This window comes from Schistocerca serialis, chromosome 1 (assembly GCF_023864345.2).
Source record: "Schistocerca serialis cubense isolate TAMUIC-IGC-003099 chromosome 1, iqSchSeri2.2, whole genome shotgun sequence".
Classification (NCBI taxonomy): Eukaryota; Metazoa; Arthropoda; class Insecta; order Orthoptera; family Acrididae; genus Schistocerca; species Schistocerca serialis.
Window position 1 is genome coordinate 716,985,128 of NC_064638.1, and position 25,246 is coordinate 717,010,373.

At 43.1% G+C, this 25,246-nt stretch overlaps 1 protein-coding gene across 1 annotated transcript in view; it reads left to right on the forward strand.

Annotated features, from left to right (window-relative positions):
- The window catches only part of LOC126481179 (uncharacterized), a 52,410-nt gene extending 32,740 nt beyond the window's left edge, over window positions 1-19,670 (forward strand). The window contains exon 3 of the mRNA XM_050104754.1: window positions 19,215-19,670. Within this exon, the coding sequence (XP_049960711.1) occupies window positions 19,215-19,250 (36 nt within the window). The 3' untranslated portion in view covers window positions 19,251-19,670. The remainder of the gene's footprint in view (window positions 1-19,214) is intronic.
- Window positions 19,671-25,246: the final 5,576 nt, after the last annotated feature.

Sequence of the window (25,246 nt, forward strand, 5' to 3'; positions counted from 1 at the left end):
TCCAGAGTCTGCTATCCAATACTGTTCACAAGGGTTCATTAATGTTAAAGTCTGGGGACTTTGCTGACCAGAGAAGAAGCTACAGTTCAGTTGCATGCTCCTACCACAATTGTACTGTCCTGACTGTGTTAAAAGGGTGCACTTGATCACCTAAAATGTTTACATAATCATTGGCTGTAACACAGCCTAAGAGAGTAATGATGGGGCCAGCAGAATACCATGATATGGCTGCCCACACCATGCTTAACTGTTGGAATGAAGCAACCAGGATTGTAGGCTTCTTTTGGCATTTGTGTTAGCGTACAATGATCTGTCGTTTAGTTTTGATTTGTGCCCACTATTATGTTTACACGATGTTGTCTTGCCATGTTTTGTGTAGGCTGTCATGACTGATGACAGTTGCTCTTGAAACATTCAAAAAGTTGGCTGTTTTGGTTACTGATGCTCCAGCTAATTGGGCCCCCACAATCTGCCCTCTTTGGACCTTGTTAGGTCTTTCATTGCACGTTTACCTCGGCCTCTGAATGCAAATATGAAGTGTACACTACTCATAAACAACCTGCACTGATGCCTAGTCTGTACAAAACACGCACAGTCCAGCGTGACGTGTACCTTACCTCTGTTGTTGACTATCAAACACAACATCCCATTACTACCACTGTTCACATTATTTGGCCTAACCTCTGTATGTTAGTTATTGATAAGAACTAATAAAGAACCCTGAGCACTCGCTACTGCCAAAATTTTATCGAACTTGTATGATGATATAATGCAGCAACTGCTCTTCCTGCACAGAAGCCATATGGGACTTTCAAATGAAATCATTGCTGTCAAATGAAATCATTGCTGCCATTTGGCATTTATTTATGTATTTATTTAGCTATCGTGATTTTGGCTGTAGAGTTATTTTCAAATTGAAACCTATAAAATTTGGATAACAAAGTGCAAAGCATAATTTAATAACAGTTGATATACAACACAATTTAAGAAGCAGTACTTATTTTTGTCCTTGCACATGAAAATAGCTCCACATCTGCAATCGTGATAGTGAAATAAATGAACAATTGAAACTTAGTCTAATTGTGGCAGTGATTTCATGTAAAAAGTATGTTATGACTGGTTCCCAGCCAAGGGAAAATTGTCATATGATATCATTTCCGTGTTCTAAAGCCTGGTGCATACTACAGCGAATGGAAGTGACATAGTGTGAAGCCTCATTTACACTGCACCGAATGGAAGCTAACAAAAGTGAATGAGCATTTGGATAGTTCGCCAGCATTCACTACCATTTGTTTGTACCTGTAAACAAGCGGTTGCACAGGAGAGGACAAGCACAGCTTACCAGCTCTGCAAACACTTTTGTCTCTCTTTTTTAATAACATTCACCTCAAAATCGTGAAGCATTCCACATTTTTAATAATCGTAGAGGGAGACCAAGAGATGAATACACTAAACAGATTCAGAAGGATGTAGGTTACAGTAGGTACTGGGAGATGAAGCAGCTTGCACAGGATAGAGTAGCATGGAGAGCTGCATCAAACCAGTCTCAGAACTGAAGACCACAACAACAACACACAGGTTTCATACAATAACAATGCTAGATATAGCTATAATGTAAATCTTTGATATTGAGATAAGATTGTTTTGCCTGCTGCTTTTGACAAAGGAAGCAAAAAAGGAGTAGGAAAACAAGTATTTTTGCAGTCATGAATTGCATTGAGGTAACACACTTAAACCTGAATGTCAGTTCCAGCCTTCTTTAACATTATTCCAGAACTTTGCATCCACGTCAGTTCTCATTTCTCTGGTTTCTCATTATACTTATGAGGAAATTTAAAACCAAAGCATTAATTGCCAGTGATCACTGACAAAGCTGATTGCACACAAAACGGGAAGATGCTAGCACTAAAGTGGAGGATATGCGAATTTGCTTCAATGCTTTGCTGAAGTACTGACAACTAGCTGAATGTGAGAAAACACCAGTGAATGCATAATGAACATGACCAAATGTTTTACCATGCTTGACCACCGTTTACACCTCACTGATGGAAACGAGGCTCAAGTCAGCAATTTGTTAAAGCTCTCTACCATTCTATTCTTTTACTTGATGTCAGTTTCTCAAGCATTTACATGATAGTGAATGGAAGAGAACATGACAGAACGAGAATTTCATCGCACAAATACTTGCGAACATTGAGATTATACATTCGCTAGTAAGTTGTTTCTTGGTGTGAAAAACCTAAGCACTAAAGGGAAAACAACATTATTGACAGGATTTGTTTAACTTATGAAGCAAATAATGTCACATAAGAGAAGAGATTAGAAATTAAGTATTCCTGAACGTTTTCAAAAACATCAGAGGCTCTGTGGATAGTGAGTGAACCATGAACCAAACATGACTGAAGGTCGTTTGCTCGCAACTGCCTACCGTTTGCACATAAAGGAATGCAGTTTGTGCTGATATTCATTTACTTTGTGTTAACCAGGCTTAAGATACCCTTGGAGCCAAGATAACTTTCTCAGAATTTAAGGACTGAAATGTAATGTACAACAGTCTCTTGAATGCACTCTAAATTATGTAATAATCTGGAAATCAAAGTATTTAAATTCGTGCAAGAAAGCTTGAAAATAAAGAGCTCTGTTTGCAAATACTTGATGAACAAAAATTTTTTTTATGAAGATAACGCTGCTTGAGCTACCAATATTATTAATGAAATGTAAACACGTAGTTTGCATTTTTCTGAGAGACAGTTACGATGGTGGTTTGGTAAGTATGGTAAATTCCCATGAAAAAGAATGGAACATTTTTGTTGCATCTTCATGGTTGGCAAGCTTCATTATTCTAAGGATTGTATAAAGCATTTAAACAATGCAGAATGGTGGCTGTTATGAATTTGTCAGTTTGTTGACTGCAATTGAAAATGGAGAGAACAGAGTTTTGTGCTGTTATTAAACATTTTCATTTGAAGGGCTGGACTTCTGCACAAATCGGAACAATAGGATGTTGTTCACAGGGACTTCGCACCATCATTGAAGACAATTTACTTTGGGAGTAATGAATTTAAACGTTGTTAGACAAGCACTGAAGATGAAGCATGCTCTGGTCATCCAATTGAAGCCATCACAAAAGAAACAATTGGTAAATCCGGGATATGTAAATGAAAGACTGCCGAATAAAAATTCGTGGGGTACTGAGGCTAGGCCTCTCAGCTGAGTGCATAATATCCTGCTCAGAGAATTGGCTATGAAGAAGCTGTGTGGGAGATGGGTGCTGCAGTTGCCCAAAGTTGACCAAAAGCACATTTGGCACAAAATTTCAATATAGTGTGCAGCAATGTAGTCAACATGACTTTTGCACCAATTTGTGCCTGTTACTGAAACATGGAGCCATCATTACAATCCAGAATCAAAATGACAGTAAAAACAATGGACAGAGGCTGGTGAAAGTTCAACAAAGAAGGCAAAGACTTTTTGTGAGCTGGTAAGGTGATGGCTACTGTTTTTGGGATTCCTAAAGAAAAAAAGCTCAAAGATTACTTGGAAAAAGGCAGAACAATAACTGGACACTATTATGCTTCATTGTAGGATTGTCTGAAACTTGCATTGGCTAAAGAAGACCAAGCTTAGCATGCAAAATACTGCTCTTTCACCAGGATAATTCACTGATGAAAGTGCATGAACTGGGCTTAGAATTGATTCCTCGTTCATCCTATTCACCAGGCTTAGCCCCAAGTGACTTCTTCCTGTTCCCTATCTTGAAACTTTTTCTTGCTGGGAAGAAATTTTTATCAAATGAGAATTGTACATCACCTTGCTAAATGCAAATTATATTACAGTTTGGCAGGTAGGTTAGAAAATTTAAAGGGCGAAATGGATAGGTTAAAGTTAGATATAGTGGGAATTAGTGAAGTTTAGTGGCAGGAGGAACAAGACTTCTGGTCAGGTGAATACAGGTTTATGAATACAAAATCAAATAATGTTAATGCAGGAGTAGGTTTAGTAATGAATAAAAAAATAGGAATGAGAATAAGCTATTACTAAAAGATTATTACTGATTATTGTAGCCAAGATAGACACGAAGCCCACGCCTACCACAGTAGTACAACTTTATATGCCAACTAGCTCCACAGATGAAGTAGTTGAAGAAATGTATGATGTGATAAAAGAAGTTAGTCAGATAGTTAAGGAAGACGAAAATTTAATGGTCATGGGCAACTGGAATTAGATTGTAGGAAAAGGAAGAGAAGGAAAAGTAGTAGGTGAATATGGACTGGGGGTAAGATATGAAAGAGGAAGCCATCTGGTAGAATTTTGCACAGAGCCTAACTTACTTGGTTTAAGAATCATAAAAGAAGGTTGTATATGTGGAAGAGGCCTGGAGACATTGGAAGGTTCACATAGATTATGTTATGGTAAGACAGAGATTTAGGAACCGGGTTGTAAATTGTAAGACATTTCCAGAGGCAGATGTGGACTTTGACCACAATTTATTGGTTAGGAATTGCAGATTAAAACTGAAGAAACTGCAAAAAGGTACAAATTTAAGGAGATGGGACCTGGATAAACTGAAAGAACCAGAAGTTGTAGAGTGTTTCACTGAGAGCATTAGGGAACAGTTGACAAGAACAGGAGAAAGAAATATAGAAGGAGAAGAGTAGGTAGCTTTGAGAGATGAAATAGTGAAGGCTGCAAAGGATCAAGGAGATAAAAAGATGACTAGTAGAAACCCTTGGGTAACAGAAGATACTGAAGTTAATTGATGAAAGGAGAAAACATGAAAATGCAGTAAATGAAGCAGGTGAAAAGGAATACAAATGTCTCAAAAATGAGATCAACAGAAGATGCAAAATGGCTAAGTAGGGACGGCTAGAGGACAAATGTAAGGATGTAGAAGCATATATCACTAGGGGTAAGATAGATACTGGCTACAGCAAAGTTAGAGAGACCTTTGGAGAAAAGAGAACCACCTGTATGAGTATCAAAAGCTCAGATGGGAAACCTGTCCTAAGAAAAGAAGAGAAAGGTGGAAGGAGTGCATAGAAGGTCTCTACCAGGTGATGCACTTAAGGGCAATATAATAGAAATGAAAGAGGATGAAGACGAAATGGGAGATATGATACTGTGTGAAGAATTTGACAGAGCACTGACAGCCTAAATTCAAACAAGGCCCCGGAAATAGACAACGTTCCATTGATAGCCTTGGGAGAGCCAGCCGTGACAAAACTTTTTCATCTGGCGAGCAAGATGTGTGAGACAGGCGAAATACCTTCAGACTTCAAGAATAATATAATAATTCCAATCCCAAAGAAAGCAGGTGTTGACAGGTGTGAAAATTACCGAACTATCAGTTTAACAAGTCATGGTTGCAAAATACTAACACAAATTCTTTACAAACAAATGGAAAAATTGGTAGAAGCCGACCTTGGGGAAGATCAGTTTGAATTTTATAAAAATTTTGGAACACCCGAGGCAATACTGAATACTGACTCTACGACTTACTTTAGAAGACAGGTTAAGGAAAGGCAAACCTAAGTTTCCAGCATTTGTAGACTTGAAAAAAGCTTTTGACAATGTTGACTGGAATACTCTCTTTCAAATTCTGAAGGTGGCAGGGGTAAAATACAGGGAGCAAAAGGCTATTTACAGTAACCAGATGGCCATTACGAGTCGAGGGGCATGAAAGGGAAGCAGTGGTTGAGAAGAAAGTGAGACGGGTTTGTAGCCTATCTCCGATGTTATTCAATCTGTATATTGAGCAAGCAGTAAAGGAAACAAAAGAAAAATTTGGAGTAGGAATTAAAATCCATTTCGAAGAAATAAAATCTTCAAGGTTAGCCAATGACATTGTAATTGCAGGGTTGCCACAAGTTCTGGAAATCAAGGAATATCAGTGAATTTCAAACATTTCAGGGAAATTTGGAAAAAAAAACACAGGAAAAAGCTCGTTTTTGTCTCAGTAGATGAAATGGTTTGTTTACTGAGATGTCCCATGCATTGTTACTGGCTGGGCGCAGCTGAGTATGTGCGCTACTTCCCTACACCCTCATTCTTACTGCTTCTCCCCATCCTACCACTCTCCTCAGCTTGCAGTCAGTGCTGCCACCACTTCTTGCCATTAGCCTAGCAGCTGCCGACGAGAGGCAGGTAGGCAGGAGGAGTGGTTTGTTTGGATCTGATTCTCAGATTGTTGACACAGTGGCTAGAGTTGGCGGTCTTGCATGCGTGAGTTGTGTCTGAGTGACACTGTGATTGTGTGTGTGCTCTTGTTTTCTGACAAAGGCTATGGCTGAAAATTTAGTTCCGAGAGTGTGATTCTTTTCTATGTGCCTGTCTGCGGCTTGGTGATCATCTTTATGGTGAGTTGATACCTGTCCACATTTGTACTGATTCTCAGAGTATTTGTGCAAGTTATCTGTTGCATGGATTGATCAGCATGGTCTCATTTCAACAATGTGGTGTCTGTGACACGTGAATAGCCTATTGGCCACACAAGTGGACTTCCACAATGGGCCGAAACCACAGGCCATTTCTGTGTGTGTGTGTAACGGATCGGGCCTGCCAATCTGAAGCCCATCATTTCCCACTAATGTGCAAGCCCAGCCCATCGGATCTAGTTTCATCGATCTGCCTGCAGTCTGGGTCTGTTTGTGTGTGGCACAATGCAGCGGATTTTTGTGGTTTGTCAAAGGACTCGGGACTGCGGTGCTCCTGCCACAGACGATGGATTTCAGGAATTGCAACTGTTTCTTTTCTTTGTTTGCCTTCTCCTATCCTTCCTCTACTTCGGTGTTTGAGGCTCCTCTTTTTTTCTTCATCCTCCCTCAACGCCCCTAAAGGCCAGTCCGATCGTCCGACATGTAACAGGTGATTAGGGTAACGCGTAATTCCCAGCCTCGAGTTGACAGATGGGGTTCGCATGCACTCCCTGGTAAAGACCAGGCCCAGGGAGGGGCCATTGCGTGAGCTGCTACCTTCCTAAATTGACGATTTGGTCCCTCTGTCAGGTGCTCATGAGGAGTGAACAATCACCTAAGGCTGGTGCGCCCCCATTCGGAAGGGGCGCGCAATTGGAGTTGCTGACAATTGTGGAGATTTTCTCACAATGAGCCAATCATCTTCACAGTCAATGTCTAAAATATATAAACTGAATGAGGCTAACAATTCAAGGACCTTCCCAGCTCCACAATTCCTCGTGGTTTCACATACTAAAGACGGTCAGTCCTTCGCAACGGTAAATCCATTTATTGTTGAGAGAGGTGTTGATGTAGTTGCCAGCCCTGTGAAATCCTGCTCTCGTTTATGAAATGGCACTTTGGTTGACTACTAGTGGTTCTCAAGCACAAGAAGTGCTTGCCGCTTCACTTCTCCATGGCTGTCCTGTTTGTGTTGAGACCCATAGATCTCTGAATTCTTCCCTTGGTATTATTTACACTAGGTGACTCAACAGTTTGACTGAGGCCGAAATCCAAATATACCTCTCAGATCAGGGTGTCATTGCCATCTGTCGAGTGATGAAAAAGGAATATGCCTACTTAGTGCCCACACGCACTTTTTTTTTCATCTTTGATAGAGAGGTGCTTCTGTCCAAGGTCAAAGCAGGTTATGAGCTTCTCAAAGTCTGACTGTACATTCTGAAGCAAATGCACTGCTGCCAATGTCATCGTTTCAACCACACTCAGGTGTGTTGTTGACACCCAGCCAAATGTGTTAACCTGTGGTAGGTATGCGCATGAGAGCAATTGCGTGCTGCCTCATCCCTGCTGTATCAACTGCAATGGCAACCATGACACCTCCTCTCGAGATTGGCCTAAGTATCTCAATGAGCGGGCTGTCTGAGAGATCCGAGTAAAGGAAAAAGTTCCTTCCCAGGTCGGTTGCAAGTTCTTGGCTAGTCGCAAACCTTGCTTTCTACCATCTGGCACTTATAAAGTACTGTTCTTGTTACATCTTGCTCCATGAAGGTCATGGCCACGCAGACATGCGACCTCAAATTCACCTCTGAGATTGTGAAATCGCCCAGTGTTATGGTAGCATCACAGTGCCCTCATCCAGCTGTGCAACAAGCCATCAGACTCTCGCCTCGTGGGGCAAAGTCACTAACTACACAAGTGGCAGGCCAGAAAGGACAGAAGGAATACTCCCGTGAAGACTTCCTATGTCCCTCCAGCCAACCAAAACCTGTGTCTTCCTCTGCTAATCGGAAAGGCTCGAAGAAGTCCAACAAAGGCAAACAGTCTTCTCCTTCACCGACACGAAGATCCTCTTTGGTGCCGCCACATGATACCTTTGCCTGGTCAGCCCTGTGTCGCCGGTGCGCACCACCAATCGTTTTTCTGTGTTGGACTTCACATGCTGACAGCAGAAGAAAGCAGACACTTCTGTGGACCTCGTAGAGCAGTATCTTCCTGCCTCTGTGTCCTGTCGCAGCGTGTCTTTGCAGACTGGCATCCTGCAGCTGCTGAGATTACACCTCTTCATTTTTTCCTCATGAGGACTCTGCTCCAATGGAACATTCGTGGCCTTCAATCCAACAAAGAGGATTTAAGGCTGCATTGAGAATCGCAGCATCGACTTGTATTCTGCCTTCAGAAATCAACATAGCGTTCTCATGGCCGCTTTGAGCTTTCACATTTCTCCCTGGTCCGTTTTGACCTTCCACCTGAGGTCGGCATTCCATCTCATGGGGGAGTCATGCTGCTCATACAGGATGACATTCATAGTCAACCCGTCTCCCTGACTACCTGTCTTCAAGCTGTTGCAGTTTGCCTTTTCTTTCCTCACTTGGCCTTTTCCCTTTGAACTGTTTACATCCCTCTGCCATTCAATGTCACCAGGGCCAACTTCCTCCAGCTTATTGGACAGCTACCTCACCCATTTCTGCTGCTCAGTGACTTTAATACTCACCATCCCATTTGGGGTTGTCCCAGAACCTGTCCGAAAGGTGCCCTCTTGGCTGACTTTCTTAATCAACTTAATGTTTCCTGCCTTAACATAGGAGCACCCACGTTCCTTTCAGACTCCTCACACTCCTATTCCCATTTGGACCTATCCTTCTGCACTGCACATCTTGTCCATCATCTAGAGTGGTCCGTTCTTCCTGATACCTACTTGAGTGACCGTTTCCCATGTGCTGTCCATTTGCTGATTCCTACCCTACCTCTGTGCACACCCAAATCACAGCTTACTAAGGCCAATTGCAGGCGTTACTCCTCCCTAATGACCTTTGACAAACACTATTTCCCCAGTTGTGATGACCAGGTGGAATGCTGTACAAATATTATCCTTACCACCGCAGAACGTTCCATTCCTTGCACTTCATCTTTACCACACCATGTCCCAGCCCTTTGGTGGACTGATGAGTGCCTGAATGCAATTCACGTGCAGAGGTTTGCTGTCTGTGTTTTTAACTGTCATCCTACCATGGCAAACTGCATTCATTATAAATAGGCGCATGCACGGTGCTGTCATGTTATTCAGGATAACAAAAAAGCTAGCTGGATTTCGTTCACTTGTCCTTTTAACAGTTCCATCCCCTCTTCCTCTTTGACAGCTCTCTGAAACCAAGATCCATTGCCCAGTGTCCAGCCTGACAGTAGCAGGTGGCCACATTTCCCAGACGCTGGTGTGAAGCCACTGCCATATCCATACCTAAGTCCGATAAGGACAAACACTTTCCTTGTGGCCACTGCACCAGCTCTCTCACTAGCTGTGTTTGCAAAGTGATGGAACATGTGATTCATGCCTGGCTAGTATGGTGGCTTGAGTCTCATAATTTATTAAGCACTACACAGTGTGGATTTTCAGTGCACCGCCTTGCAGTTAATCATCTCATCACTTTGTCCACTCAGGTCATGAATTGTTTTCTGCAGAAATCCCAGATTTTGGTTGTGTTTTTCGATTAGGAGAAAGTGTACAACACCTGCCGAGGGACTCGAGGGACTGGTACCCTCTGTACTCTCTACACGTGGGGCTTTTGGGGGCCACCTGCTCCATTTCCTGGAGGAATTTTTAAAAGACAGAGTTTTCAAAGTACGTGTGGGTTCTGCCTTCTCGGACACCTTTATCCAGGAAAACGGCGTGCCTCAGGCCTCCATCCTGAGCGTCATCCTCTGTATCGTCATTAACCCTATAATGGCTTGTTTCCCACCGGGCATCTCCGGCTCCTATTTTGTTGACAATTTTGCCATCTATTGCAGTTCTTCACAGACACGCCCCAGGGGTCACGCGGTTCTTTCGTGAGAACGTGCGTGGCAAGCACGGGCCCCGAGCTATTGCAGCCTTCCTTCTTTCTAGAGCTGCATTTCCTTGCCCTTCCTCTCCTTGGTCCTTCCCCTTCGCCCTCTCCTCTTCCTCTCTTGGTGTCCTTGCTTATGTTGGCCCCACTATCCTCCTGGTTATGCGGGTTTTGCAATTTGGTTTTGTTGCCTAATCACCTCATCCTTTTGGCATTCCCTGGTCCCCCTCTGGGGTTTGACCTCCATTACTAAATTTCTGTTCCGTAGTGTGAGCCATTTGGGGAAGAGCACCTTACCTAGTGTCTCTGACGTGTACCCTCCTAGTTCATTCCACCTTTTCTTTCACATCGTTGTCTGATGCTAGGGTGCATAGCCAGCACGGTAGTCAGCCTGTGTGGTGGGGTCGCTATGTACCCTTTTGGTTGAGCCCCCTGAAAACACAGGGATTACACTTCTGATTTGTGAGCTGTGACCACCTCGTGTAAGCCTAGGAGTGGTTGCTTGTCGCCCTGGAGCATTGGAACTAACGGCAATGGCTGCCATGCCAGACGGCCCTTGCTGTGCCTGGGGGGATCCCATGAGGAGAGCCCCTTATTGGAGTGGGTGGTATTGGGGCAGACGCTATGCAAATGAAATGCATATGGGTCCAGAACTCGGGCCGTTCTTCTGTGACTGTCCCTCCGTGTGGAACTGATTCTTTTAGTGCTGCTTCTACTGCCCCTTCGGGCTCCCCTTCCATGGCTACCCCCTGGGAGGAGGGTCAGGCCCGTCGGCTACGAGCGAAACCTTTCCCCCGCTATCTGGTTTGCACTAGGACTGATGGGGATACTTTCACCAATACCAAACCTTCATTTTTTGTGGAACACGTTGAAGACAAGTTTGGCGAAGTGGACACTCTGAGCAAGATGCAGTCGGGTTCATTGTTGATCAAAGCAGCTTCAGCTGCCCAGTTTGCAGCGCTTCGTGCCTGTTACCATCATGGCACAGTTCCTGTGTTCATTACCCCCCCACCAGTCTCTAAATATGGTTCAAGGTGTGATTTTTCACAGAACCTCATCCTTCAAACTGATGAGGAACTTCGGGACAATCTCGGACAGCGGGGTGTTCACTTTGTTCAGCGTGTTCAGAAGGGTCCGAAGGACAATCACATTGATACTGGTGTCTTTATCCTGGCCTTTGAAGCGGATACCCTCCCTGAGTAAGTAAAGATTATGGTTTATCGATTTGACGTGAAGCCGTACATCCCACCTCCTATGAGGTGTTTTAAGTGCTTGCGTTTTGGACATGTCTTTCCGCTGTTCGCAGGCCCCTCTCTGTGGTGATTGTGGACATCCATCCATGAGGGGAGTTGCTATGTTCCCCCTCCTGTGTGTGTTAATTGTCATGGCAATAATTCTCCATGTTCACCAGATTGCCCAGTATATAAAGAAAAGAAGATACAGGAGTATAAGTCCCTTGATCGTTTAACCTACACTGAGGCTTGTAAGAAGTATGCAAGTCTTCACCCTGTGTCCATGACGTCTGGTTATGCTTTAGTTACATCTTCACCCCTTCCTCCCCCCCTTCCCTGCTCCGACACCTTCTCCTCCAGGTGCTGCTCCCCCTCCCCAGCCAGAGAAGTGTCCCACTTCTTCGGCGTCTGCCAGTCAAGGGTGCCCCTCCTGGGTTACCCCTTCCAGGCCAAAGGTCTGCTGCCATGTGATGACTGTGAGAATCACGGTCTGTGGGCCCTCAGGCCGCCCGATCTCTTTCTGTTCCCGATCTTGCTGCAGCTGGCTCCTTTATGCCACACAGCCCTCATGAATCTCAAACAGAAAAGAAGAAGAAACATAAGTCCCAGGAAAAGGAGCCTCTGGTGTCACCAGAGGTCCCATCCCCGGCTTCGCAACCTGATTCTGACCTGTTGTTCATGGATGTCACCCTCTCCTTGTCGGTGACGGGTGGTGACCCGGCGGCATAACTGCCTTTAGCCTGTTCAACCCCCATTTGAATCATCGTTCTGTGGTTATCCAATGGAATTGTAATGGATATTACTATCACCTTTTGGAGTTGAAATCCCGTATTTTGTCTTACTCTGCAGCTTGTGTGGTTCTACAGGAATCTCGTTTTACTGATGATCACTCACTGACCCTCTGTGGGTTCTGTGTTTTCTGTCGAAATTGGGTCGACCCCCTGCGGGACTCTGGTGGCATTTGTATGTTGGTTCGTACAGACGTTGCTAGCACATGGATTCCTCTTCAAACTACATTGGCAGTGGTTGCTGTTAGGGTCCACCTGGACTCTGAGGTCACGGTTTGCAATCTTTATCTCCCTCCTGACAGGACTCTTACACCTGCTGCCTTAACTGCCCTTCTTCAGCAACTTCCCCCTTCTGGGGGATTTTAATGCTCATCATCCCTTGTCGGGAAGTGCATTTCTATCTAGACGAGGTCTTCTCATAGACCAGTTTCTTGCCGACCACGACTTGTGCCTTCTTAAAGATGGCTCCTCTACTCACTTCAGTGCCAGTCATAGTACCTTTTCTGCCATTGATCTTTGTCTTTCTCCTCCCTCCCTCCTCCCTTCATTACACTGGTCACCACATGACGACCTTTGTGATAGTGACCATTTCCCGTTGATTCTCTGCTCCCTTCCCACTCCCCAATGGACAAGTTACCTCGTTGGTCTTTCCAACGCGCCGAGTGGCCTCTATACACTGCACAGGTAGTGTTTTCTCTCTCTTTGTCAGTTTGTATTGATGATATCTATGTGACGTGTCTGATGTGATTGTTCGCGCTGCTAGCTTTGCTGTACCGCACTCATCTGGACCATTTTGCTGCCCGCAAGTCTGTGGTGGAGCACGGCCATTGCCATTGCCATCTGTGATCACCGTCGAGCTCTGCAACACCTTAAGAGGCACCCATCCATTGCCAATCTTATTACCTTTAAACACCTTCGTGCTAAAGCCTGTTACTTAATCAAACAGAGCAAACAGATGTGTTGGGAGCACTTTGTTTCTCGCCCTGGTTCTACTGTCCCTACGTCACAGGTATGGGCTACACTTCGCTCTCTCCAAGGTTGCCATCGGCAGTCCACCCTCCCAGGCCTTCACCTCCTGGATGGCCTTTGTACGGACCCACTGATTCTCACGGAACATCTTGCGAACCATTTTGCAATGGGATCAGCATCAGCCTCCTATCTGGCTGCTTTCCTTCACCAGAAACAGCGGGGCGAAGCTTCCGCCTTATGTTTTACCCCTTGTGAGTCAGAATCTTACAACAAACCTTTTACTGAATGGGAATTTCTTTCCGCACTTTCTTCTCATGATACAGCCCCTGGCCCAGACTCCATTCATAACCAACTGCTTCAACATCTCAGTGCTCAACAACGGCAACATCTTCTGTGGGTGTTTAACCATATTTGGCTCCAGGTTGACTTCCCTTCTCAGTGGAGGGATAGCATCGTGGTTCCTGTGCTTAAGCCTGATCGGAACCCCCTGTTTGTTGAAATCTATCGGCCAATTAGTCTGACAAATGTTGTTTGCAAGTTACTTGAATGGATGGTAGCCCATTGGCTCAATTGGGTCCTCAAATCTCGGGATGTATTGTCCCCTTACCAGTGTGGCTTCCGAGAGGGCCGGTCTCCGATCAGTCATTTACTTCGCTTGGAATCCACAGTTCGGCAGACTTTTTCCCAGAGCCACCATTTGGTTGCATTATTTTTTGACCTTTGCAAGGCCTATGACATGGCTTGGTGCCATCACATCTTACTTACACTTCATCAGTGGGGTCTTCGGGGCCCACTCCCAATTTTTATCTGCCAGTTCTTGTTCCATCGGTCGTTCAGGGTTCAGGTTGGTACTGGTTTTAGTTGTCCATGGACCCGGGAGACTGGCATCCCACAGGGTTCTGTATTGAGTGTACTTCTTTTCCTCATTGCTATTGATGGACTTGTGGCCTCCGTTGTTCCTTCGGTGGCCCCTGCTCTGTATGTAGATGATTTCTGCATTTGGGTTAGTTCGTCTTCGATGGCCTCTGCAGAGCGGCAGCTCCAGGGAGCTATTCGGCGTGCCTCTGCATGGGCCCTTTCACATGGGTTTCAATTATCTCCTTTAAAATCGTGGGTGGTCCACTTCCGTCGCCATACTATGATCCGGAGCTCCATCTCGATGCACGACGATTACTTGTGGTCCCACAGTTTTGTTTCCTGGGTCTTTTCGACAACGAGCTCACTTGGCTGCCTCATATCAGACTTCTGAAGGTAGGATGTTTCTGTAAACTCAATGTCCTTCACTTCCTTGCCCACACCTCTTGGGGTACAGACCGCTCCATCCTTCTTCGCCTTTATCGTGCTTTACTGCTGTCTCGCTTGGAGTTGGTTGTCAAGTTTATGGTTCAGCTGCTCCTTCCACACTGCACCTGCTGGATCCAGTCCACCATCGTGGTATCCGTTTGGCCACCGGTGCCTTCCCTACTAGCCCTGTTGATAGTCTCGTGGTTGAAGCTGGGATCCCACCCCCCACCCCCCTTTTTGTTCAGCAGTCCCAGCTTCTGGTTCTTATGCAATCGCTGTCCATTCCTCTCCCACTCATCCTTCCTATTCTATCCTGTTCCCAGACCATGGACGTCGCCCACCTGATTCCCGCCCTCAGGCGGGTTTACCAGTTGGGCTCCGCCTTGCGTCTCTTCGCTGTGATTTTCGGATTCCTTCTTAGTCCTGTCTTCCATGCCCCCCCCCCCCCCGCTTAGTTCTTCGGCCCAGAATTCGGATGGATCTCCGCCGAGGTCCGAAAGATTCCATCCCCCCGATGGTGTTCCGTTGCTTTTTCCGCCGAATTTTATCGAAGTTTCGGGATGCTGTTGTTTTTTACACCGATGGCTGTAAATCTGCTGATCGTGGGGGATATGCCTTCATGTCCTCTGTTGGCATGGAAAATCATCTCCTGCCACCTACATGTGGGGTGTTTACTGCAGAATTGATGGCAATTTCCCAGGCCCCTTACCTTTATTAAACAGTCCCAACACAACCGCGTTTTGTTATGTATGGACTCAATGAGTGGCCTTCTGGCTATTGACCGCTGTTTTTCCAACCATCCATTGGTCTCGGCCATCCATGACCATCTCGCTGATCTTCACCGTGCTGCTTGTTTCATTGACTTTCTTTGAGTCCCTGGCCATGTGGGTATCTCAGGTAATGAGCTTGCTGATCGTTTGGCTGGGGGAGCAGTCACTTACCCCGTTCTCTGTAGCCCCTCCTGCAGCGGATTTGAGGCTTCGCATCAAATCCCACTTCGCACAATCATGGGCCAACTCTTGGGAGGCTACCTCCCTGTCTAATAAACTTCGTGTGATTAAGGTGACACCAGGCCCGTGGCGTTCTTCCGTCTGCCTCTCCTGAAAAGACTCGACCACACTGTGTCGTTTCCGCATCGGCCATACGAGGCTGACGCATGGTTTTCTTTTGTGTAATGAGCTGCCCCCACTTTGTGGTTGTGGAGCCTTCCAGTCAGTAGCCCACATTTTGGTGGAATGCCCCCTCCTTTTGGCTCTGTGTTCTAAGTACAGATTTCCCCGCACTTTACCTTTAATGTTGGCTGACGATTCCCAGATAGTCGAACTGGTTCTCAAGTTTCCTCTGGGAAATTGGTTTTTATTCTCAGTTTTGCGGTGTTTAATCTCACTCTGGTGTTGGGGTGGGGCGGTGAGGGTTGGGGTATCTCCCACTGTAAGCTGTGTTTGGAGATTCCCGACTCCCCTCCCTGGCCAAGATCCTCTTTGACTCCACTCAGTGGAGTCCTGGATACAGAGTCGCAACAGCAGTCCACGTTCAGTCTCTTGCGAAGTTCATCATGCCCTACTGAAGGCTTTTGTTAGGACACATCCATGAACACCTCCCCTCCCCTCCTCTTGATTTGTGCTCTGCTCACAGATCCGCCTGGAGTAGCTTTTAAGCTAAAAGAAAATAGTTGCCCACTTAACTTCCAGTGTTTGTTCCCTTTGTTCTCGAATTTCCCAGTGTGCACATTGTGGATATTGGTCACTTGATGGTGGAAGCCTGAACTGAACTGGTTATGCTTATCCATGTAATGAGAATGTGGAACATTCCTCTCTACTGAGTAGGTGCAGTATCCTCATGGCAAAACCAATGGCTGTAATCTGAGTCTCAGCAGTGGGACTTCTCTAATATGTTGTGCTCTTTGTCTGGCAATGCCTTTGATGTTGATGTGGAGGGCTGGTATGACATAAAAATTCAGTGGTAGCAGAGTCAGCTGCATCTTGCTAGAGGAAAATCCATTTCACAGTGGATGCTAATGATATTAGTACAGATTGCTGCATGGGCCCATGGTGATACAGTGAACTGTATGTAATCCTCCGTGACCAGTCTACATCCAGCAATTGTGTGGCATGGGCAGTTAGCAAAAGCCATCTTAGATATCAAACAAAATCAACAACCCAGACAAGAGGGTAACCAATAAGCCACTGGACTGACTGTGTACTTAGCATCTGTGTTGTGTTTCAGAATAGACTAATGTAAGGCTTGTCCCTCTTAAGTGCAACTGTTTCAGCATGACTCGCTCAAAGCTCACTCCATACATCCAGCTTTCTATTGGTCTTGAGATGGAATGAAACAAAAGTGAGGTGCAAACATTGTTGGCAGAAGTCACAGAATTGCAGTGAGAACTGGGCCATTGTTGGTGACCATTGATCATAATGTTCAAAAAGTTTTGTTGGCTGGCTCTTCTTACCTGTTCCAGGTATATTTATGAAATAAGGCAACTTACACACCCTAATTAATAGCAGTCCAGCAAAGTTATTTATTCATTTCATTTCAGTATTTAATTGGTATGGATCAGGGTGTGAATTGTTTGTGCTGATGTTTCCTGTTCATACTGTATGCAAGCATGGACTTGCGTATCCTCAGCTCTGACCATATGCTTCCTTTAAGTCCTCCACTTGAGATATTCCCCAATTACTTCACGTTCTTGCAAATGGAGGTGAAGAAATGTTGAGGAAGCACTAATATTAACATTGCATAACAGGTAACAATGTCTTATAATTTAGATTCCATTATTAGAAAGAATTAGGAGGCTTTATTTTCTGAACACGTACTGTTATAAGAAACTGATTGTTGTGGTGTATCAACCTTTAGCATTCTACCTTCAGAAGGTTCATGTTCTGTAAAGCCTGTTGTGGTGACTACAGGTTGTTAACTGATACAGAATAGTTTTTTATTATTTTTTTATTTAAAATAAATGTGTGTCTAAAGCTGGAAAAGAGGTTTGCTGTCTTGGAATCAAAATATTGCATGACTAAATGGTAAAACTGGATGCTACTTTTCTTTAACATTGAGCAGTATGTTGTACATCCATATTTCTCAAAATTATCAATTTACCTGAACAATTGGTTCCTATACATTTTTGTGGTTGACAGATGTCTGTTTTCTCAGCATGTAAATGTAATACAATCCTCTCAGGATACCAACCACATCAATCTGCAGGGCATTCACAATGTTTAGTACAACCATTTTGCATTGTAATCTGCTTCTAATTCAGTTTATAGATTTTTAAATTCTCTTATGGTTGTATGAAACACTTTCATTGATGACATGATATGTGGCTTGCAAAATTACTGGCCATCAGATTCCTCAGAACCCATCCCCTTTTTCTAAAGTTTAGTGATCAGTTGCTAGGAGCTGTAAATGAATATCATCAAAATAGTTTTTAAGTTTATGTCCATTTAAATTTCACTTTCTGTCTCAGTGACCAACTTTTAAATAGTGAACTAACACTTGCAATTATGTACATTTGCAGGCAAAGAGGGTTCCATACAAAGCAATTGGGGGGGGGGGGGGGGGGGGACGACATCTTAAAGGCATTAGTAATATTCATTTATTGAGACTGGTGTAAATGCCAGACAAACTAAATATTGTACAGGTTAAAACATCTATCATAATTCTTGCGCGTGGAGAGAAAAAAATTGCTCATTGTGTTGTAAGAAGAGCAGAGAAATGTTTCTTCCTTCCAAAGACATATTGGAAATGTCTGGATAAGAATCCAAACTTGAGTTTGCAGATAAATATTGGGGTATTCATTAAGTTTTAAGCATCATCTTAAAAAAAAATTCTGTAATTTTTTCATTTGTTTGCAGATACATGTCTGCTGGCCTGGTACACATTGAAACCCACAGTAACATAGTATGCCAGCAGAGGAGTCCAAGTAAAACAGCACAGCTCATTATCCACTTTGTCAATGTGATGCATCATATTGTTTCAGCTCCATTAATGACATACTAAGATACTTTTGCACAAATTTTGATGTGTACCTGAACTGTAGGCATGTACATACAAATTAAATACATACCAAATCATTTTTTTTTTCCATTGAGGTGATAATTAAAACTTTAACTAGGCCTTTTAATAGTTGAAAAGATGATGATGCTGAACTATTTTCTGACTGACAAAAGGTTAAGAAATGTGACCCAGACAGTAACACCAAATTGATTTTATATTGATACTGGAGTGAGAGTTTCACCAAATCCCTTTCTGTGAAAATGACAATTTCCTTTGAAGTTTAAAATTACAGTCAAAATCCTCCTTAGGGCTCTGTACATAAATTTCTTTAGTAAGCTATACATTGCCATTTCACATGTTTAATCTCAGTTTTTGTGACTGTTACTCACTTCTGCAAAACAAGATGGTCTGAGACTTGATAGTAGAAATTGCATCTTATGGCACAAGTCAGAAGTTTCAGATTCAGTTATGTTAAGTACAGTTTGTGATTTCAGAATTGCAAAAAAGAGGTATGCAATGTTTAACCGCTGTTTGTTCTCTGTTTGGATAAGTACTTCTTACTGTTTCAGCTTTACTGACCCTTACTATTTTTATGTTCTGTTCAAATGCAGTGACAGTTTAACAGTTCATGGGTCACGTTTTTGTCTGCAGGTTTCTTTTTCCACCTTGAAATTAATACTATATTATCATTTCTTTTTTTCCTTCTTCCAGAAACGGGTCTGTCCTTTATGCATGAAGCCTGCGTGAGAAACAAAGTGCCTTGACATCTGGAGTGATAAAATTCATGTTTTATATCATGAATTTAAATTGATGTGATACTTGTGTTAAATTGATAATGTGATACTTGTTTACAACATTTATATTGGGCTGCTCATCAGTGTTCCTTAATTTCTTCTTTTTTTTTCCTCACAAATGTGGCATACAAACTTTTAAAAACATTAATTCTACCAACGTGTGTGTGTAAAAATGCTATAAACTGTTAGGAAGTAAGTCACTATTTAGAGATAGATTCTGTAATACAGCTGTAACTGTATAGAAAGTAACAAAGTTTTAGTTACTATTTGTATGTGTCATATGGAACTGGTAATTTTATTCTGAGATATTTGAATTGTATTTCAAAATAATTGTAATATTAGTTTTATTAAAGGCTTCCTCTCTGGTTATTAAGATGACATATTGCTACCAGATAAGAAAAAATAAGATTCTTTGTTTGCATTAGTACAAAAAAGATAACTTTTAGTGAATCTAAAACCCTCATAATTTGTCTAAAATTGAAACTAAGGACTTCAAATGCATATTTTGCAACAATGCATAGCATCCATTACTCAAACAGTTTGAAACTAGATAATGAGTATTTATATATCATCTGTAAATCTTCTTTTAATACCATTACTTCCCAGCAGTAGACCACGATGCCTTTGCAACAACACAACATTGTTTCTGTTAACTAACGATGGGGTCATGCCTTAGGGATTCCTCAGTTAAAGCAGAAATTGTCTGCATCCAGCACAAAAGTTTTGTAAAAGGCCAGATCTGGAGATATGAGTGTTTCTCGTAACTTAATCCGTAGCGTTTGCATGTGTGAACAGGCCTTCATACTTGATACTTGCATTAAAATGGAGGATGGCTAACCATAACCAGCTCTCTCTCTCTCTCTCTCTCTCTCTCTCTCTCTCTCTCTCTCTCTCTCTCTCTCTCTCTCTCTCTCTCTCTCTAAAACCTATATCATTGTTCTGAAATGTCACTTGAACTGTGCCTTTGTCTGAATTTAAGATATTAAAAGTGTAATGTTGCAAGACTGGAGGACACACCAATTGCATTCATAGTAAGTGTCCAGCACTATCTGACCTCACATTGTTATGAATAAATGACTGAACACCTTGGATTGATGTATCCTCAGAGGAGTTGTAAATTTTGGCCTTGTCTTTCTTTGATGTAACTGTTTTTCTTCCATTGTTTGGGACCTTTGGTGGCCGGATGGTGTTTTTTTCACACATTGTACTCTGTAAATACCTTGTGGGATGTGGAATGAGTTAAGTTATTAATCAAAAGAAGCAGTCACCTTTGCAAGCAACTTCTGTAAAGTATGCTAACAAGAAGTTGACGGCTTTAAAAAAAACACACACACACAGAGAGAGAGAGAGAGAGAGAGAGAGAGAGAGAGAGAGAACATCAGTGTTAAATAGAAATTGTATTCAAGAGTCCAAACATTTTGAAAAATTATTAGAATTGCTAATAAGGTACTCTTACTTTCTTCTTAAATATTGGTGGATTCAAATTTCCTATCTCACGTTTCTCAGTAACCTTTTATGGTTTATGAACTCCCAGTTGGTCCTACAATTTGCCATTTAATCTTTAATGTTGAAAATGTGTAGGACCATGGTTAGTAAAGTGATGTGTTCAAACCTTTGGATTATAGACAGCTTTAGAGGAGGAAAGCAGTTACTTATTAAAAAAGAGCTACTTCTTCTATTTGCAGCTGCGTACTAATTGTTTATGGACCTTTACAGATTCAAAACACCCATCTGTATACTACAGAATTTAAAAACATATTAAATATGAAAATTAATCTTAACTAGGTTTACAATCCAGAGTTCAAGTGTTTGGTAAATGTTTTGTTTCTGATTAGTGGAGGTTTAATGATACATGCCTGATCTTTACTGGCAAAGTGGTAGACTTGTGCACCATAATAAGATTCCACTCTGAATTCTGGATAGGAAGCGATGGTTTATGTGAACATTTTTTTTCTTATGTACTGATCAGCCAGAACTTTGACCACCTACCTAATAGCCAGTGTGTTCACCGTTGGCATTGATAACAGCGACGACGCATTGTGGCAAGGGAGCAATGAGGTCTTTGTACTTCACTGGATGGCACCACATCTGCACACGAAAGTTACCTAATTCCCATAAATGCCGGGGAGGGGATCCAGTGAGCTCTGATGCCATGTTCAATCACATCCTAGGTGTGTTTGATCAGTTTCAGATCTGGCGAGTTGCGGGCTGGCACATCAGTTGGAACTCGTCACTGTGTTCCTCGAACCATTCCATCTCACTTCTGGCCTTGTGAAAAATGCCACATGACCATCATGAAGGGGTGTACTTTGTCTGCAACCAGTGTATGATGCTCCTTGGCCATCATCATGCATTTCGCTAGCTCCACTGGACTCATGTATGCCTCACAGTGTAGGTGTCAAGGAGCTTTTCCCCTGGAAGACATCGGGTTCGCACCCTACCATTGGCATGATGAAGAAGATATTGTGATTCATCAGACCATGCAGCACTCTGCCACTGTGCCAACGGTCACATGCCCATTTGTCATAGTTGCCGCTGTCGTGGTATTAACATTGGCACATGCATGGGTCGTCAGCTGCGGAGACCTATCGTTAGGAGTGTTCAGTGTACTGTGTGTTCACACACATTTTTACTCTGACCAGCATTAAAGTCTGATGTTAGTTCCACCCAGGTTCCTGTCTCTCCTGTTTTACCAGTCTGCCCGACCTACATCTGGCATCTACTACTGAGGGGTGGCCGCCCAACCTCATGTCATCTGTACGTAGTTTCACCTTGTTTTCGTTATCTGTTAAAGGCTTTGCATAAAAATCGACATGCCATACTGCCATACCTTGTTCATGGGAAAGTAAAGGTGAATCACAAAAGGTGCTAGAAGTGACTTGTAAACACAGTTGAACACAACACTGCGGGTTCTCAAAAATTGCTGCTAGAACCTCTGGAGTTACTGCCTAGATTTAAAGTATCATGATCGCTCATAAATCTTCCAAGTTGTGTGGTTTATTCGTGTAGACCTTGCCTTTTAGGCCACCCCAGATTATGAAGTCATGTAGTCTTAAATTAGGTGACCTTGGGGGCCACAGTCTTTTTGGAATCACTCTGCGGGGGAAAAAATGATTAGACCTCAGCCATTGTCACTCGAGACATGTAGTGTATTGTGCCATCCTGTTGGTATCAGCAGAGGGCAAGTTTTTCATCGTCCAACTAGTTCACAAATTCCCGAAACATTTTGATCCAAACTTCACTTGTCACAGTAGACTCGAAAAAAATTGAGCCGGCGATGTGACATTACACAGAACACGCCAATCTTTTGTAAATGTAGGGATTTCTCGACAAATGCATGTGGATTTTCGTTACACAACAAACATGTATTCTGAGAGTTTACATAGCCAAAGGTGTGGAACCCCACCTCGTCACTGAACCATTTGTACCACAATATTCCTGGCTTGAGCAATAAACTTCAGAAATAAACAGCAAAATGACGTCCCACATTCCTGAGATAAAACGTTGACCAGAATTGCAGGAGAGGTCAGCAATTGTTTCACATCAGTCACTTTTTTCCCAATAAGAGCAGCAATCCCCCACTCTGAAGATTCGACACTGTTCCACCACTCTTGCTCACTAACTTTTGTATGCAGCACTTAGATGGTATTTGCTAGTCACCAAAGGGTTCGATAAAAATTCACTGACATGCCTTGATGGAACCATTACTCCAATATTGTCTCACAAGAAACTCCTTCAAGAGAATAGCAATACACTGTCACTAAACACTGAGCTCCAGCCCCCGTGATGTACAGAAACACCCTGTTGCATCAAATGATGTTGCAGTGTTGCCACGTCAAAAGTTACACGGTGCAATTTCGGAGGAATTACTATGTTTGTGGGGACCTCTTTTGAATGGGACACTGTACTTTCCATTAATTGATGTGCTGTTACCAGGTCAGTTTATTACCTTTTCATAAGCCAAGGAATTACACAATTTGCTGTGTACCCATTGATCTTGACAAGTTTTGTTAAAATTTGGTTAAGCCTGATCCACATTGATACCATTTGTATGCTTAGGGGAAAAACCTTTTGAATGTTATGTACAATATGTAAATAACACCAAAGAGCAATTCAAAAAGTTGATTAAAGTTCTGTGAGGAGAAAGGTCTTCCATTGGCAGTGTAACAGTCAGATGCAGGTTGAATGGAATTCATAGTATCTTGAAAAGAGATTATAAGGTGAACATCAGCAAATTAAAACAGTGGTAATTTTGTGCAGACAAATAAAATCAGAGGATGTTAGGGAATCAGGTTAGGAAATGAGGCACTAAATGCAGTAAATGAGACCCTACGTGAACAGCGAAATTAAAGATATAAAATGCGGACTGCCAATGGCAAGGAAAGCTTTTCAGAAAACAACAAATATCTTATCAATTTAAACATCTTTAACAAAAACATGGATATCACCCAATGCTCTTCTAGGATTGTTTGTTTGGGTAATCGTGTGGTGATAGAGACATGCCGAGAAGGGCATTCAAAATGACAGCTCTGAGATACACTAAGTGATCAAAAGTATCCAGACATCCCCAGAAACATATGTTTTTCATATTAGGTGCATTGTGCTGCCAGTTACTCCATATCAGCGACCTCAGTAGTCATTAGACATTGGGAGAGAGCGGAATGGGGTGCTCTGTGGAACTCTCGGACTTCAAACATGGTCAGGTGATTGGGTGTCACTAGTGTCATATGTCTGTACGTGAGATTTCCACACTCCTGAACATCCCTAGGCCCACTGTTTCAGATGTGATAGTGAAGTGTAAACGTGAAGGGACACATACTGCACGAAAGCGTACAGGCCGACCTCGTCTGTTGACTGATAGAGATCGCCAGTAGTTGAAGAGGGTCGTAATGTGTAATAGGCAGATATCTATCCAGACCATCACACAGTAATTCCAAACTGCATTAGGATCCACTGCAAGTACTATGACAGTTAGGTAGGAGGTGAGAAAACTTGGATTTCATGGGCAAGTGGCTGCTCATAAACCACACATCATGCCAGTTTATGCCAAACACCACCTTGCTTGATGTAAGTAGTGTAAACATTAGACGATTTAACAGTGGAAAAACATTGTGTGTAGCGACAAATCACAATACATAATGTGGCGATCCGATGGCAGGGTGTGGGTATGGCAAATGCCAGGTGAACATCTTCTACCAGAGTGTGAAATGCCAACAGTAAAATTCAGATGCGGTAGTATTACGGTGTGGTCGTGTTTTTCATGGAGGGGGCTTGCACCCTTTGTTGTTTTGCATGGCAGTATCACATCACAGGCCTACATTGATATTTTAAGCACCTTCTTGCTTCTCACTGTTGAAGAGCAATTCGGGAATGGTGACTGCATCTTTCAACATGATCAAGCACTTGTTCATAATGCACTGCCTGTGGTGGAATGGTTACATGACAATAACACCCCTGTAATGGACTGGCATGCAAAGAGTCCTAACCTGAATCCTATAGGACACCTTTGGCATGTTTTGGAAAACTGACTTCATGCCAGGCCTCACCAACCAACATCGACACACCACCTCAGTGCAGCACTCCATGAATAATGGGCTGCCATTTCCCAAGAAACCCTTCTAGAACCTGATTGAACGTATGCCCGTGAGAGTGAAAACTGTCATCTAGGCTAAGGGTGGGCCAACAATATTGAATTGCAGCATTACTGATAGAGGGTGCCACAAACTTGAAAGTCATTTTCAGCCAGGTGTCCAGATACTTTTGATCACATAGTGTACGTGTATCCTGCAAAGGAAACAGTTTACCTGGGGGGAAAGGAGATACATGTGGTCAACTGCAGGAGGAGAAACAGAGTGTCAGTAAGTGAGAGTCAGTTGGTGTTGAAAGTTAGTACATGGTGACATGGAAAAATACCAGCTGTCGCAAAGTACTCTGAAGATCTGCTAAACT